At 41.1% G+C, this 15,229-nt stretch overlaps 1 protein-coding gene across 1 annotated transcript in view; it reads left to right on the top strand.

Annotated features, from left to right (window-relative positions):
- ANKFN1 (ankyrin repeat and fibronectin type III domain containing 1) overlaps nucleotides 1-15,229 on the top strand; it is a 186,037-nt gene that overhangs the window by 27,030 nt on the left and 143,778 nt on the right. Inside the window, 2 exon segments of the mRNA XM_036757943.1 lie at nucleotides 2,949-3,143; nucleotides 4,894-5,007. Coding sequence (XP_036613838.1) covers nucleotides 2,949-3,143; nucleotides 4,894-5,007 — 309 coding nt within the window.

The raw sequence follows: 15,229 nt of genomic DNA, 5'->3' as shown, positions 1-15,229 counted from the left end.
CCAAGTTCAGGGATTTCCCCTACAGTGGGTACCTTTATTCTCCTTGCCCACATTTCTGAGCTTCCTTAAGAAGGACTATGAGAGCAGCCCTATAAAGAAGCTAATGGATATACCATTAATCCTATGTCTTGCCATTGAAGAGACTGAAGCTCAGAACTTTCAAGATACTTGCCCACATTTACTAAGTGAGGCAATGTAGAAGGGTGAATAGCATCCCCTCTGGAGTCAGTGGGCCTGGGGGTAAGTCCCACCTCTGATACTACCTATGTGACTTTGGCTGTCATATTACCTCTGTGGGCCTCAGTTTCTTCACCTGTAAAATGAAATGATGCAACTAGATGGCTTCCAGAGTCCTAAAGCTCTAGAGCTATGAACTGGCATTAAATATAAGTGCATCTACAAAACAAATTTAAAATAAATAAATTAAGGGAGAGAAACTGGATTGAATGGACTTTGAGGTCCCTTCAGAGCTTTAAATTTATGATCCTATGACTCCAAGGCCAGTTCTCTATCCTCTGTAACAAACTTCCCTCTCAAATCTGATCTCAGTGGGAATATACTTGTAATATATGTATATATATATATATATATATATATGTGTGTGTGTGTGTGTGTGTGTGTGTGTGTGTATGTATGTATGTATGTATGCATGTATGTATACATGTAGATAAAATGTGTGTATATAAAATACACACACATTATGTATGAATTTAAGGCGGTGTCATGGCATTTTAAAAATCATTTATTAAATGACACATTCATCCCCCAAGGTATGTATGTAATCATGTAATTCCACCATGTGTACACACATGTAATAAAAAAATCCACTGAATGGCTTAGCCAAAGGACAATCCCTCCTTTTCTATACAATTTGGGGAAGGGGAGGGAGTGGGGATCGAGAGAGGGCTGAGAGTACAGTTACTGGGTCAATTCATCAACCAGAAACCGGTGACACGCACTCTGACGCCGAACCCGTGTCTAAAAATACACAAATGTATACGGATTTGTTTGAAACTGTCCAAGCCTATATTTAGGACATTCCCAGCAAGGCTATAATGAGACTGTGTTTGAGAACTTCAGTCACAGCAGACTCTACCATTAATCTGAAGTTAGTTAAATTAACAGCATTTAGGACTGGCTTGTCAATCTCCATGTTCCAGGAAATTGCACCTTGAGGCTACTAATATTGCCAATTTTTCCACCGGAGTGTGTGCGGGCGTGTGTATGTATGTGTGTATGTGTGTGTATTTTTTTTTTCCTTCAGACCCTCCGTATGCATACACCATCACTGCTTTCTTACATCCACAGCACTTATATTATCATTTATTCTGGCCTCCTTTAGCCTTCCCTGGGGACTTCACATAGTGTAGCTGCTCAGTGAAAGAGTTTTTTAGCTTTATATTTATTTGTTTATTTTTCTGTCATGGCTCATGACTGAGGCTTGAAAAAAAAAGTGTGACAGTATTCAGAGTGCGTGATTGACTGCTGGAGCAACATTCATTAACCATGACAAATCTTCAGGAAAACACAGTCCTGAGTGTTCTAAACAGCAGAGAAAGAAAGAAAGAAAGAAAGAAAGAAAGAAAGAAAGAAAGACAGAAAGAAAGAGAGAGAGAAAAAAAAGAGAAAGAGAAAAAAGAAAGAGAGAAAAAAGAAAGAGAAAGAAAGAAAGAGAAAGGAAGAAAGAAAGAAAGAGAGAGAAAAGAAAGAAAGAGAGAGAAAAAAAGAAAGAGAAAGAAAGAAAGAAAGGAAAAAAGAAAAAGAAAGGAAGAAAGAAAAAGAAAGGAAGGAAGAAAAAAAGAAAGAAAGAAAGAAAGAAGGAGAAGGAAATAAGGAAGGAAAAAAAGAAAAGAAAAAGAAAAAAAAGACTAAATTAATTTCTCATCGACCTCATCTGTAAATAAACTTGGTCTGATGGCGAGCAGGGGCAATCATAAATCAGTGTTCATTTCCTGTAATTAATACAAACATGACTATGAACACAGAGAATATGAATATATAACCACCTAATTTCCATTTCAAAATACAACTTAACAGATTTCCACTTGAGTTATCTTCACCAATTTCACCACCCTGCCCACCCCCATAATTGAAAGAATGGAATTGCTCTCTTCCACTGGAGAAGATCTCGTTTGGGCCTTGGGAGCCACATGGGTCATAGGCTGAAAAAAGGTGTTGAACTCAATCTGAAAGACCCAACTGAGGAACCTGGTTCTTGAAGTCTCAAATGATTTGTTTGATCTTCTTCTGAATTCCTCTGGAGCCTCCATGACATCACACCTGTTTAAATGAGGACTGGTCATCTCAACTGCTTGGTGGTGGGAATTCAAATAGCTGTCCTTAGAGCAAGGGTTCTTCAGTCTTTTTGTGCTATGGACTCCTTTGCCAAGCTGCAGAGGCCTATGGACCCCTTCTCAGAATGATTTTTTTAATGCATAAAGTAAAATACATAAGATTACCAAAAAAACCACCAATTACTGTATATTGAAATAAAGATTTTTTTTCTCATCCAAATTCAGGGATTTCCCCTACAGTGGGTACCTTTATTCTCCTTGCCCACATTTCTGAGCTTCCATTTGTTTATTGCCTTCCCCCATTAGAATATAAGTGCCATGAGGGCAGGGACTACCTTTCTTTCTTTCTTTTTTTCATATTTGTATCCCCATGTCTGGAATGCCCTCCCTCTTCACCTCTTCTTAAAATCTCCAGCTTCCTTGCCAGCACAGATCAGTTACCTTTTCTGATCCCCTTGGTTATTAACACACATTCTCCCTTCAAATTAATGTGTTTTTACTTATCTATTTATAACCTCTCAGTATAATTCTTAGGAGTGTGGGGAGTAGGGTTGTTTTTCTCCTCTGCCTTTGTATCCACAGCACCTGGCACAGTGCATTGTTCCTAACTGGCACTTAATAAATTCTTACTAAACTGAATCTCTTTCCCTGCAGTCATCAGCCTTGAAAGCAGATCAGCACATCTCAACACCTTGGTCCAAGAAGCGCAACAGAGAGCGAATGAGCTGTCTGCCCAGGTGGAGAACGAAGGATTCAGTATGGACAGTACAGATAAAGAGAAACAGTTGAAAGCTTGGGAGTGGAGATACCGGCTCTATAAACGCATGAAAACGGGTTTCGAACATGCCAGTGAGTAGTAGCAAACTTCCAAATTTGGTCGGCCTCTTATCTTTTTCAGAAACAACTAGTAATCTCTGTTTACTCTTTAGTGGACATCCTATTAAGAACAGGGACAGTAGGAAACTGAGGGGAAGGGGTGGAGGGGGGGGCAGAGAAGACAGCTCTCTTGCTCTTTTTTCTTATTAATAAGGCCCCCACATCCATAAGCGTGTGGCTCCAGTGGCCCCAAGGCTAGACCTGCTCTTCTGTTTCATCTTCCACCTTCCATGAGTTTTAGAAATGCGCGAAAATGGGCCTGTTGACCTGTTTAGCCTTGTGACCTAAAAAACCTGAGTGAGGAAGGGGGAGGGTACATAGTTTAAAAAAAAAGACTTTTGCTTCAATTATGAGACTTCTGGTAAAAGCAGAGGCTCTGTGTTTTCTATTTTCTACTATACTTTGTACCTGTTAATATTAGCTATGACTGAAGTTTCGCTTCCGCTAAATGTGAAACAACAAAAAATATAATTGTCAAATGTATTCATTTTGTTTTCTTTTTTCCCCCACTTCCATTCTTGAGGATAATTATTTGTTAATGTAAAGTATTTTGCACCCATTAAAGCTATTAGCATGTTAAACTTTCCCTAAGACCATCCTTCAAGTGAAACTCAAACACAAGGAGTTGTCTTTAGGTATACAGACACTTTTACTTAGTCTTCCTAGCTAATTGTAAACAGAGACCCAATTCATTCATTTGCTAATTATTCTTCCAGGCTGCAGAGGTTAACCAGAGTTGTAGGCTTTGGCTGTGATGTAGACATTGACTCTATATCAAACATAAGTAAACTAGATGGTGCTACTCCTGGAATCAAAATGACCTGACTTCAAATCCAGCCTTAGATACATGCCAGCTGTGTGACCATGGATAAGTCACTTACCTTGCCTCAGGATCCTCATCTGTAAAATGGGGATAATCATAGCATCTGGATAAAAAGGATAAAAAGATAATATCTATAAAGCGTTTTGCAAGCCTTAAAGAATTATTGTTATTATTCTGGCAACTCTTTGTTGGAGTGTAACATCCACAGTGAATAGTCAGTACAGCCTCAATTATTCATTCACTTTGAAGCAAATGCAATAAAAAGTGTCCATCAATCAATCAACAAGCATTTATTAAGTACCTACTGTATGACAGGCTCTGAGGAGACACACAAAAAATGAAGACCCCTCCTCTCAAAGAGTCTACATTCTAATGGGAGAAATGATATACCCAATATGAGTATATGCAAAACATACCCAAGGCAGACACAAAGGCACCTTGGGGGAGAAGGCTCTAGAAGCTGGAGGTCCCAGGGAAAGGACCCATGTAGAAGGTGGCATTTGATACTATGAGGCGATGTTTCCCTGCCCTGCTTACCTCTGTATACCCAGCATTTAGCACAATGCTGCCACATAGTAGATCATGAATGAATAAATGAAATGAATGAATGAATATATGAATGAATAAGTGAAAAAGAACCCATGAATTTTCTAGGACTCTCTCTTGAGTTAAACAGACATTATTATTTGCTTTGAGCACGAGGCACACTGAACACAGCCATGATGGCACTGAATGGTATCTGAGCGGGTCACCTAACTAGGCTTCTAAGTGAGAATGTCCAACAGCCAGAAGAGACAAAAGCTTCTGTGGTGTGTTTCAGGGCACTCTTTGAAGAGGGGGAAACACTGTTTGAATGGGATTTGTTCTGATGCGGTCCTTGTGTTTTCTCTTACATCCCAGGACCCCCTGAGGTGCCAACCAATGTCTGTCTCATGGTAACCAGTAACACATCACTCACTGTCACCTTTCAAGAGCCTCATAGTGTCAACGCAGCTGTAGTGACCAAATATAAAGGTATTGGATTTCAAAAAAAAATTTTTTTCTCTTCATTGATCCTTCTGAAGAAAAACAAAATAGGCTGTTTAGGGATGGAATTGTTCCCTGTTCTGTTTGTTTGTTTTCCTTGCCGATATAATCTTCTCCTATGAATGGGCCTTCAGTGCTGGAACATTTCCTACTGGGAGCAAAAGAGTGACAGTGGACAGGATAGGAAGAAAATCAGTGTAGAGGCCTGGACTGTGAGTCCTGGAGCCCTCAAAGATATTCTCTATACTCTAAGTGGTTGAATGTGAGTGGAGTAAGTCAGTTTCCATTGAGCCAAGCTGAGCACACAGGCCAGGCTAAAAGGCAGAATTTCCAGGTGAGCAGGCCCTGCTACTACTCCTTTTCCTCTTCCCCAAAGAGAGCAGGTTACTCTAAGTATTCCTTTACTTTTCCTTCTCCTAGCCCCCATACCCATTGTCCTCTGAGGGAAGGCTGCCTTGATCCAGAAAGGCAAGTCAACAAGCATTTATTAAGAGCCTACCACGTGGCAAGCACTGTGCTATTAGAAATAGAGATAAACAAAAAAACAGTCCCTGTCCTCAAAGAGGTCACAATCTAAAAGGGAAGACAATATGCAAGCAGTTTATAAGCAAAATACATATGGGGTGAATTGGGGATAGCTTCAGAGGGAGAGTAATCCAATCCAATCCAATAAACATTGACTGAGTGCCTACTATGTGCCAAGCAAAGGCAGCTAGGTGGCTCAGTGGATAGACTGCTAGGCCTGGAGTCAGTTCAAAAGCTGGCTTCAGGCACTTACTAGCTGGGCAGGTTACTTAACTTTTGTTTGCCTTAATCCGATGGAGAAGGAATGGCAGAACACTCTAATATCTTTGCCAAGAAAATCCTATGGACAGTATTAGCATGCTATGGTAGGCAGGAGTCACAGAGTCCGGACAAGTCTGAACAATAATAGGCTAAGCACTCGGGATACAATTAATTTAAAAAACAAAAAGAATAATAGGTCCTGCCCTTGAGGAGCTGACAGTCCAATTGGGAGAGACTGCTTGGTAGTGGGGAGGGGTATACAAGGAATGGAGGAATTGAGAATGGAGGTTCTGCTCTCTATGTAAAGGAAGTCAGTGGGAGAAGTTTGGAACTCCACCCTCCAGCCCTCCAATCAGAGGGAGAGGAGGCTAAGCTTGAGTTAGCAGCCTGGTCATGAGATTAGAAGTGATGCTCTTATCCTGGGAGGGGGCATCTTGTTCCTGGGACTTGAAACCCTCTGGGGCTGATTTCATGATTTTTCTTAGGGCTCCTCTGTCCTCATACCCAGAATGCTCTTTTTCTTCACCACCATCCTTTGAGATCTTTAGCTCTCCTTTCCCAAAAGGTCAAGTGCCACTTCCTACATGAGCTCTTTCCTGGTTCTCCAATTGTTAGTGTATTCCCCTGTACGTTTTGTATTTATTTATCTTTGTACATGCAATCTCCACTCCCACCCCAGTAGAATAGAAGTTCCTTGAGACTTTCACTATTTTATTTCCCCAGTACCTGGTATATTGTAGGCACTTTATACAAATGCTTTTTGAATGAATGTTGAACCCCATTATCCAGGCAAAGTGGCTTGGGGTGACCCCCAACAAGATTCCATTGGAAAAACCTGGGACACAGCCAGTTTAGAAATAGAGAAACTGAGGCTCCTGGGACTGCTGCAGTTGTTAGGAGCAGTGACTCCATTAGCTTCTTTGTTTTCATCCATTTTTCTGGGAGTGATCATGGTAAACCTCATTGGATAAAATTTAGGGAAATTATTCCGTGGGAGTTAAGTGAGTGTTTGAGAGTTAAATCAAGTTCAGACATTTCTCTGAATGTCCACCTCTTTCTTCCTTTGCATTTTTATAAAAAGAAAAACTGTGCTCGCCAAACAGATGTTACCTTCTTATGTTTTATTTGTGAATTCTCTGAAAGCTTCTTTATCCAAACTGTAAGCTCTTTCATACCCCATCTCAATACCATGTGCTCCAATAGAGTGTAAGCTCTTTGAGGGTGAGTGCTCCTTTGTTTTTAGCTCTGCATCCCCAAAGTCTAACCCTAACAAATACTTGAATGAATGAACAAATGAATACCAGAAAATTCTACCAGCATTTCCATTTTAACTCATCTCTTAGGAGACTTTATTTAGCTTGGGTTAAAAACGAAAGGTCACAAATATTCTATTTATGACTTGGGAGCAATTGAGCATTATGAATAGAATTGTCTGTTATGTAATGAAGTGAATTTCCTTGTGTTAATTTATAAGGTTATAAATTGAGTCTTCAACCTGACCATTCACAAGAGTTATTTAAAATAGATGACAAGCTGCTGTACCCATAGAAACAGCACAACAGCTCTGGAACCATGGATTGGTCTGATCACTTAATATAGGAATATCAGCAAAGTTACCCTGAGACATGGCTAATTATTTTGTTTTCCTTATTTTTTCAAAAAAAAGGAGAAGAAAAAGAAGGAACAATGGAGAAATCCACTGAGTAAAATTGCAATTATCCAATTGGTTAGAGGGAAGGCTTAACCAAGCAGTATTTGGGGTTTGGCAAGAACATCTCACACTACTTTCCAGACTTTCTGGGTTCAGCAAAATCCCAAGCCTATTTGGTCAACCACTTTTTCCCCTTAATGCTTAAGCTTGTGTGTGTTTGTAAGAAAAAAATCTGATCCTTCTGTTTCTCATTTGTTTACACTCAACTCATCAACATGCTCTTCTGTAAGAGCAAGGAGATATCCAAGAAGCTTTTTAACAGCATCTTTTTTATGAGCCCTCTCCTTCAGACCTGGGGCTGTGTGCTGTGACAGCCGCCAGCAGCACTTGGGTCTCAAAGAGGTTCAAATTCAGCTTGAGACCCAGGAGACTTTAGGGGTTTCTTGGCTGTGCCAGAAGAGCTCCCTCCACCCCAGCCTGTTTGGCTTCTGACCATAGCTCCCATACACACTGTGATGTGAAGGTATATGTGATAGAGTGCTACTGTTGGGCAGTCCCACCCTCTTCCTTGGCCCCAGCAGCTTTCGGTGGATCTTTGGTTCTGATCTCAACAATTTCCATGAGTCGTGGAGCAAGGTTAAGCTGTTTCACATACATCACTGCTTTGGACAGGAACCCCACTCCATGTCTTCTCTTTACGTTCCTTGCTCCCACACTGTTGCTGAAATGGGTTGTCATTTGTTCTTCTGTGAAGATCTGTGGATACTAGGCCGGTGACCAAAATGCAGTCAGTCAATCAAGATGACATTTTGCTGCTCTTTGCTGCAGCCTCAGAAAGGATTCCTCTGGCTGGTTTTATTGTTGACGCATGGGGTGGCATCTGGTTTGCATCCTCTGGAAGAGTTGTTTTCTACATGGTTTGGGTTTTGTTTTCTTTACTGGGAATACTCATAGTTGGCGGTTTATTAATGATTAGATTCTGCAGTAATTATTGCAATGCAATAGCTATCAAAACCTCCCAGCAAGGATGACAAGCAAAATATGAAATGATCTGCTTTCCCAACTTATATTCTAATGAATTGGATACCTCCAGGTGTAATTTCTCCTCTTCATTTTTCTTCACTTTATGGCAAACCCTTTGAAATTTCCAAGGCTCCCATCCTTTCACAAAGTACGAGGACATTGTGAAAGTTTATCTACTTTCTACAGTGATCAGACTTGACCCTCTGGTAGTCATTCCCCCAATTACTGTACTTGCTCTTCCCTCCAGTTCCTTTCCCATTGTGGGGGTGGGACCATTATGGAACAGACCATGATGATCCCAAGGAAAATTCCTGACAAATTTCTCTCCTGGGAGGAGGCTGCCATCATTTGTGAAAATGCCAGGACCTACAAGGGGATTCTGTTCTTGACCTTGAACATTGGCCTCTGGGCATTCTAAATATTTAAAGCTAAACAAGACTTGAGCCAGGTCTTCCAGGTGCCTAAATTTCTCCCTGGCTATAAGAGACATCTTTGGAAAACTGCCTTTGGGCTTTCTAGCCCTCTAGGCCACAGTATCACCAGTTGCCCTGGTGGCAAGAGTCCTGAAGAAGGTCACTGGCCAAGGCTTTTCACCACCTAGACACAAATTGAGAGGTGTTTCTTGATGTTTCAACATTGTCTGTTTACTTCATTAGGTGAAGATCACCTCCCATGGCTTCCAGGTTGTCAAGGTAGTTTAGTGGAAAGAACCCTGCCTGTGGAGTCAAGGAATCTGGGTTCAAATCTCACCTGTCTATGCTTACTATCTGTATGACCTAGAGTATGTCATTAAATCATCGTGGGTGTTAGTTCCCTCATTTGTAAAGTGAAGGGGTTGTACACAGTGGTTTCTGAGGCCCCTTCTAACTCAGGATCTTTGATCCCAATGTAGAAACCCCTGCTGCGGTCATTAATGGCTGACATATAATGGAGAAACAAGGGACCTCATTCCTCTTCTACAGTGTCTTCACACATTCTACTAATTATCCCACCTCCTTGAGGCTCCTGCTATTCCCAGAGTTGTCCAAAAATGTATAAAAGCTCCTTCCTTAACAATGGCCACCCTCATCTCTGTTGTTCATCTCTTGTTTTCACTGCAGTCTGTCCCTAAACTATTCCATGCCCTTTTCCCAATACTGTCAATGTAACTGTGGTACTGAAGGGTTTAACAGGCTCTTTTCCTCCAGAGTGTGGTGATATAGAGAATTCAGTCAATCAGTAAACATTTATTAAGGGCTTACTGTGTGCCAGGCACTGTACTAAGTGCTAGGGATACCAATAAATAAATAAAAAGACAAAAGAGAGTCCCTGTTCACAAGGAACTCACAGTCCGATGGAAGAAACAAGATGGAAATAACTATGTGCAAACAAGCTATGTTCAGGATAAATAGGAAATAATCAAGAGGGGGACAGCGATATCACTAAAGGGAATCAGGAAAGACTTCTCGTAGAGGATAGAATTTTACCGGGAACTTGAAGGAAGCCAGGAAAGCCAGAAAAGGGAGATGAAGTGGGAGAAGATTTCAGGCCTGGGAAACAGCCAATGAAAATACACAGAGTCTGGAGATGGGGTGTCTTGTTCAAGGAAGAGCAAGGAGGTCAGGGTCACTGGATCACCAGGGGAATAAGGAGTAAGAAGACTGGAAAGTGGTGGAGAAGGGGAAAATCCAGCTTGCTTTTGACCTAAGCCATCCATCACTCAGGCACCTTCATACACTAGCTACTTGTGTTAGGTGTGAGCGATCATCATGCCTTTTTCCTAGACTTTATTCTGAGAATGTGGCTTCAATATCTGTGCCAGTATCTCCACCAACTCAATATCATCTCCCCTGCAGCCCCCTAGTCCCTGCCCTTCCCTCCCAGGCTTTAGCTGGCTGCACAACTTTCCAGAATGAAGTATAGCATTTGGCAAGAGAGGGAGATTTAACCCCAGGCTAGGCTCAATCTACACAAGATCTAGATGGGCTGTTTTCCTGGGGCAACAGTTTTAATCTGATTTTGTGATGTTGCTGCTTTTCCACCCCACTGAATTCTTGCTCTTTTGTCATTAATTGACCTCTAAGGTCCATTCCAGCTTTCAGTCTCTTATAGTATGATTCCATTAAACCAGGGTAGATATTGCACACAGAGTTAGTCTTAGACAAAACTATGAAATATGTCTCAATTTTATCTATGATGACAATCAAACCTTTGGCCACCTCCCACGGCCCCTCCACCCCCTGCACATCAACATCTCTCCTTCCACAGATACCCACTGACTACTGGTTATCTAGCAATCCCCAATGTGGCACCTGCCCCCCACCCCGGAAACTTTACATATCTTAGGTCCTTTATCTCATCAAAACTTATCTATGCAGCATCCTAAGGCCCTAAAGGGTTTGTTGTTGTTGTTGAGTCATTCCTTCTGACTCTTCATGACCCACAGCATGCCAGGCCCTTCTGTCCTCCACTGTCTCTCAAAGTCTCTCCAAGTTCATGGTCGTTGTTTCCAAGACACTATCTATCCATCTCATCTTCTGCCATCCCCTTAATAGGGGTTGTGCCATTAATCTGATAACTGATTAGAAATAAGAATGCTATAAGGACAAGTTTCCCAAGCATTATTTGAAACTAGAGCACAAAAACCTAAGAATGAAGATTCCGTAAGAAAATGTCAATGATAGTGATATTTTCCTCCCTAAAACATTAAATATTAAATTACGTATTATCAAAATACTTATTGGCCATGGCAATTGTTCAACACAAGAATAGGCTCAATTGTCCTCAGTTTTGCTACAAAATTTCTCCAACCCAGTTTTCATTTTGGAGGTAGGTATTCCATTCCCCCCAGACCCTGTGGGCCAACATTTATGTGTTCTAGTCATATATTTCAGACCCCAAAGTGTTCTAAGACCAAATCAGTTTGGATCATCTGTACCATCCTTCCCTGCCAAAATCTGTACTTTAGCATCTTTAATCTACTGAAATTTTGAGGCCATATGGAAAAATGAATAGAGCAAGGAGTCCCTTGGAGCAAGAAGTACTTGGGTTCAAATCTGGCTTCTGCTGCCTCCTAGCAATATGACCCTAGGACAGGAATTTAATGGATTTACCCCAAGCAAGACTCAGATCTGACTATTACATCAGAGATGGGTTTCAGTCTGTACTGATGGACAAGTTTCCACATTGGGAATTACCTGCCACATGAAATCATAGATCGTTTATTTGTTTTTGTAACAAAAAAAATTAAAATGGGAATTTATGGCAAGGACAACTACAGAGAAATTTTGTAGTAGGAGGGCTCTTCAAATTATTCCATGAAGGGAGCTACTCAAAGTGTTCAGGGCAGCGCAGACACTTGCCAGCTGTGTGAACTTGGGCAAGGTCCATGGCTTCTCAGCCTCAATTCCTCCATTTATAAATAATGCATGGACTACTTACTTCACAGGGAGGTTGTAAGGATCAAATGAGATGGTATATGCTTTCTAAACATAAAGCACTATATACTTGTCATCTCTTCTTATTTATTACTACAAATTCTTGCCTGGCTTCATGAGGAAAGAAAAAAATAAATTAAGAGATTGGAGCACCATCCACACTAAAATAAAAGTCTACAGGGATGATCCTAGCTGCATACTGAAACCACCTCTTGTATATTTCCAAAGAGAAAGTTGAAAATTCTTGAAGATTCCCATTCTTTTGGAAAGAAATACAGAGGTGGGCTAGTAAATGCTTAACTACTGGCTAGGAGGAGGGGGGTGTGCAGGGGGGAAAAAAGGGGGAAGGGAGGGGGAAGGTGGAAAGGTACACATGACACATTTTTAAGTTTAATTTGCATTGTTTACATTTTCTCCATCACTTTATTAAGGCTAGACAATCAGCAAAACAGTAAATCAAGCCCAATTTTTTTGTGTTTGTCTACTTCCCAGGTATAAATGCTCACACTGAAAATTTAGTGATCAGTTCTAGTGAGCTGGCTTCAGCACACCTCTGTGAAAGATCACTGGCCTTAGAGTCAAAGATCCTGTGCTCAAGTCCCAACTTTGATGCTAATTACCTGCATGATCTTGGACAAGTCACTTAACTTCCCTGGTTCTCGCTTTCCTCATCTATAAAATGGGAGGGGAGAGTAGACAAGATCTATGATCTATGATCCCATTCTTCTGAATCACTGTTGTTGGCACAGTCCTGGTATGTCTATGCATCTGGTATGTCTATGCATTTGGAGAATATTACTGATAGCCTAGGAAAGACAGTGACTTTTGACAATTGCTGCCCCAGGCAGCAAGTTAGGAAAGTTATGAGTTAGGAAAACTCCTATAGGCTACTACCATCCGTGTTATTTATACTCCCCTTATTGTTCTCTTAATTTAGGTTTGTAGCTTTTTGAGGTAGTTAGGTGATGCAATGATTAGAGCATTGGCTTTGGAGGCAGAAATATCAGAGTTTGAATCTTGCTTCAGATACTTACTGTGTGACCTTGGGTAGATCACATAGCCTCTCTCAGGCCCAGTTTCTTCATCTGTATAAGAGGGTAATAACAGCACCTACCTCACAAGATTGTTACAAGGATCAAACAAGATAATATATAGAGTGAACTTTTAAAACCTTAAGAAGTTATATAAATTTTAGCTTTTTTTTCAATTTTATTTGGTCACAGAATCTTTAGATATTAGAACTGGGAGGGAACCTTAGGGACCATGTAGCCCAGAGGGGGCCAGATTTTCCACAGCATCCCACGCCATCCAAACTCCACATGTGAGCAGGTTGCATGAATTTAATTAAATCACTAACTACATCCAATTTTAATAATAATCTAATTGATCCAAGCCTGCTAGAATGACACCTGGAAATAATCAGTTACACAACAGTAGCTGTGGGCAGGTGGTTAGAACCTAATGGTAGCTAATTAGGCAAATTTTTTCCCCTCAAAAAATCTCAGACTGTATCCCCAGGGTCAGGCAAGCTTCATGTGGCCTCATGTTAGACACCTTCTCTGAACCCACCTCTGTATTTTGTAGAGAAAGACACTGAGACACAGAGCATTTCAGGCAATGTCTTTTCATGGGAAGTACACTGAATCTGGTGGTAAAGGACCTGGATTCCAATCTTGCCCAAGCTGTGTGATATTCAATAACCTCTCTCTCAGAGGCTTAGCTTCCTCGACTATAAACTGAAGGTCTGGCTCTTCCACCTCTGAATCCCTATGATCCTATGACTTCCACATGGTCATGCAATGAACGTTAGTGGAAAAATTAAGATTATAAATCCAGTCTCTTGTTCTTTAGTTCAGAGCTGTTTAACCCCAAACCCTTCATTATAAGCATATTATACAGAACACCCCCCCCCACTAATCCATCAATCAATAAACTTTTATTTTTCATCAGCTACGTGTAGGCACTATGCGAAATGCTGATGATACAAAAAGAGACAAAAGACAGTCCCTGCCCTCGAGGAGCTCATAATTTAATTATCCTTTAGGTTCATGCATTCCGTCTAGGTGAAGCCACTTTGTAATGGAATGGTTTGGGCACTTCAGTAACATAGTAACACAGCCCCTTGGTTATTAAAGTCTCTATATTGAATTGTCCTCTGTAGGAATAACTATGGAAGATCCAATAGTCTGATTGCTGTAAATTTGCCATCTAAAAAATCTACACTGGGTGCTAGGAAGTGCCATAATGCACAGAGTGCCAGGCCTGGTGTCAGGAAAACTCATCTTCCTGAATTTGAATCTGGCCTCAGACACTTACTAGCTGTGTGGCCCTGGACAAGTCACTTAGCCCTGTTTGCCTCAGCTTCCTTATCTGTAAAATGAGCTGGAGAAGGAAATGGCAAACCGCTCCAGTATCTTTGCCAAGGAAACCCCAAATGGGATCATGAAGGGTCAGACACAACTGAGAAATGACTACACAGAATAATAACCACAAATCTATGGAGCAATTTCTATTTCTCTTCTTTCTACTACCACCACGGCACTCCTCAGCTCTCACACCTAATAGCTCCTAACACCCACGTACAATCACAGTATAAATGACTTCTGAGGCCTAAGCCTGTGAGGTTACTGACAACAGTCCCAGGGCTCTCAGGAGAAAAAAATAGGAAGAGAAGTCCTGACTTTCTATTTGGGAGAAGAGATGAAGCGTAATCTCTCTTTTCCTCTCCATCCTCCTCACCCAAGTAGAACAGAAGCTGATTCCAAATCTTATTTTGTTCTATAAAATTACTTTTTAAAGTTTCTGTTAAAGTAGTTTGAATTTCTTTTGCCAGCTGGATGAATCTGATTGATTTGTGTGTTAACTTATTTGCAAGCAGAGGTGCCATAGCACAGAAGACTGAATAGTGCTTAGTACTATAACATAAAAAAGAAAACCCAGCATCCGAGGCATGGTCCTCCAAAGTGCCACTTATTCTCCTGGCTGGGAGCTGAGCCAAACTGAGAGAGAATCTTTTGGTTCTGATTGTTCATGATTTTGGCAAACTTTCCAAGGGTAAACCTAAACTGCATCTGAGTTGTCATCGTTGTTACTTTTATTCATCTACTCTATCATAAAAATGAGCCTGAGTATCATTTTTGCAGTCAGGGACAAGACTGAGCTGTCAAGGCGTATGGTATCCTCACTCTTTCCTCTTTCCCCCCTCAAAAACTCTCTGCAGGGATGGAGTTGAGGGCATTGACGAGGGAATAGGAACTCTCTGGTGGCAAGAGAAGCTGTATGACTGGACGTAGACAACGATGCCCTTATTCCAAAGGTGGGGGCCAGAGGATAG

This window comes from Trichosurus vulpecula, chromosome 4 (assembly GCF_011100635.1).
Source record: "Trichosurus vulpecula isolate mTriVul1 chromosome 4, mTriVul1.pri, whole genome shotgun sequence".
NCBI lineage: Eukaryota > Metazoa > Chordata > Mammalia > Diprotodontia > Phalangeridae > Trichosurus > Trichosurus vulpecula.
The sequence above is the reverse complement of the archived record's forward strand: the minus strand, read 5'-3'. Positions and strand labels throughout refer to the sequence as shown.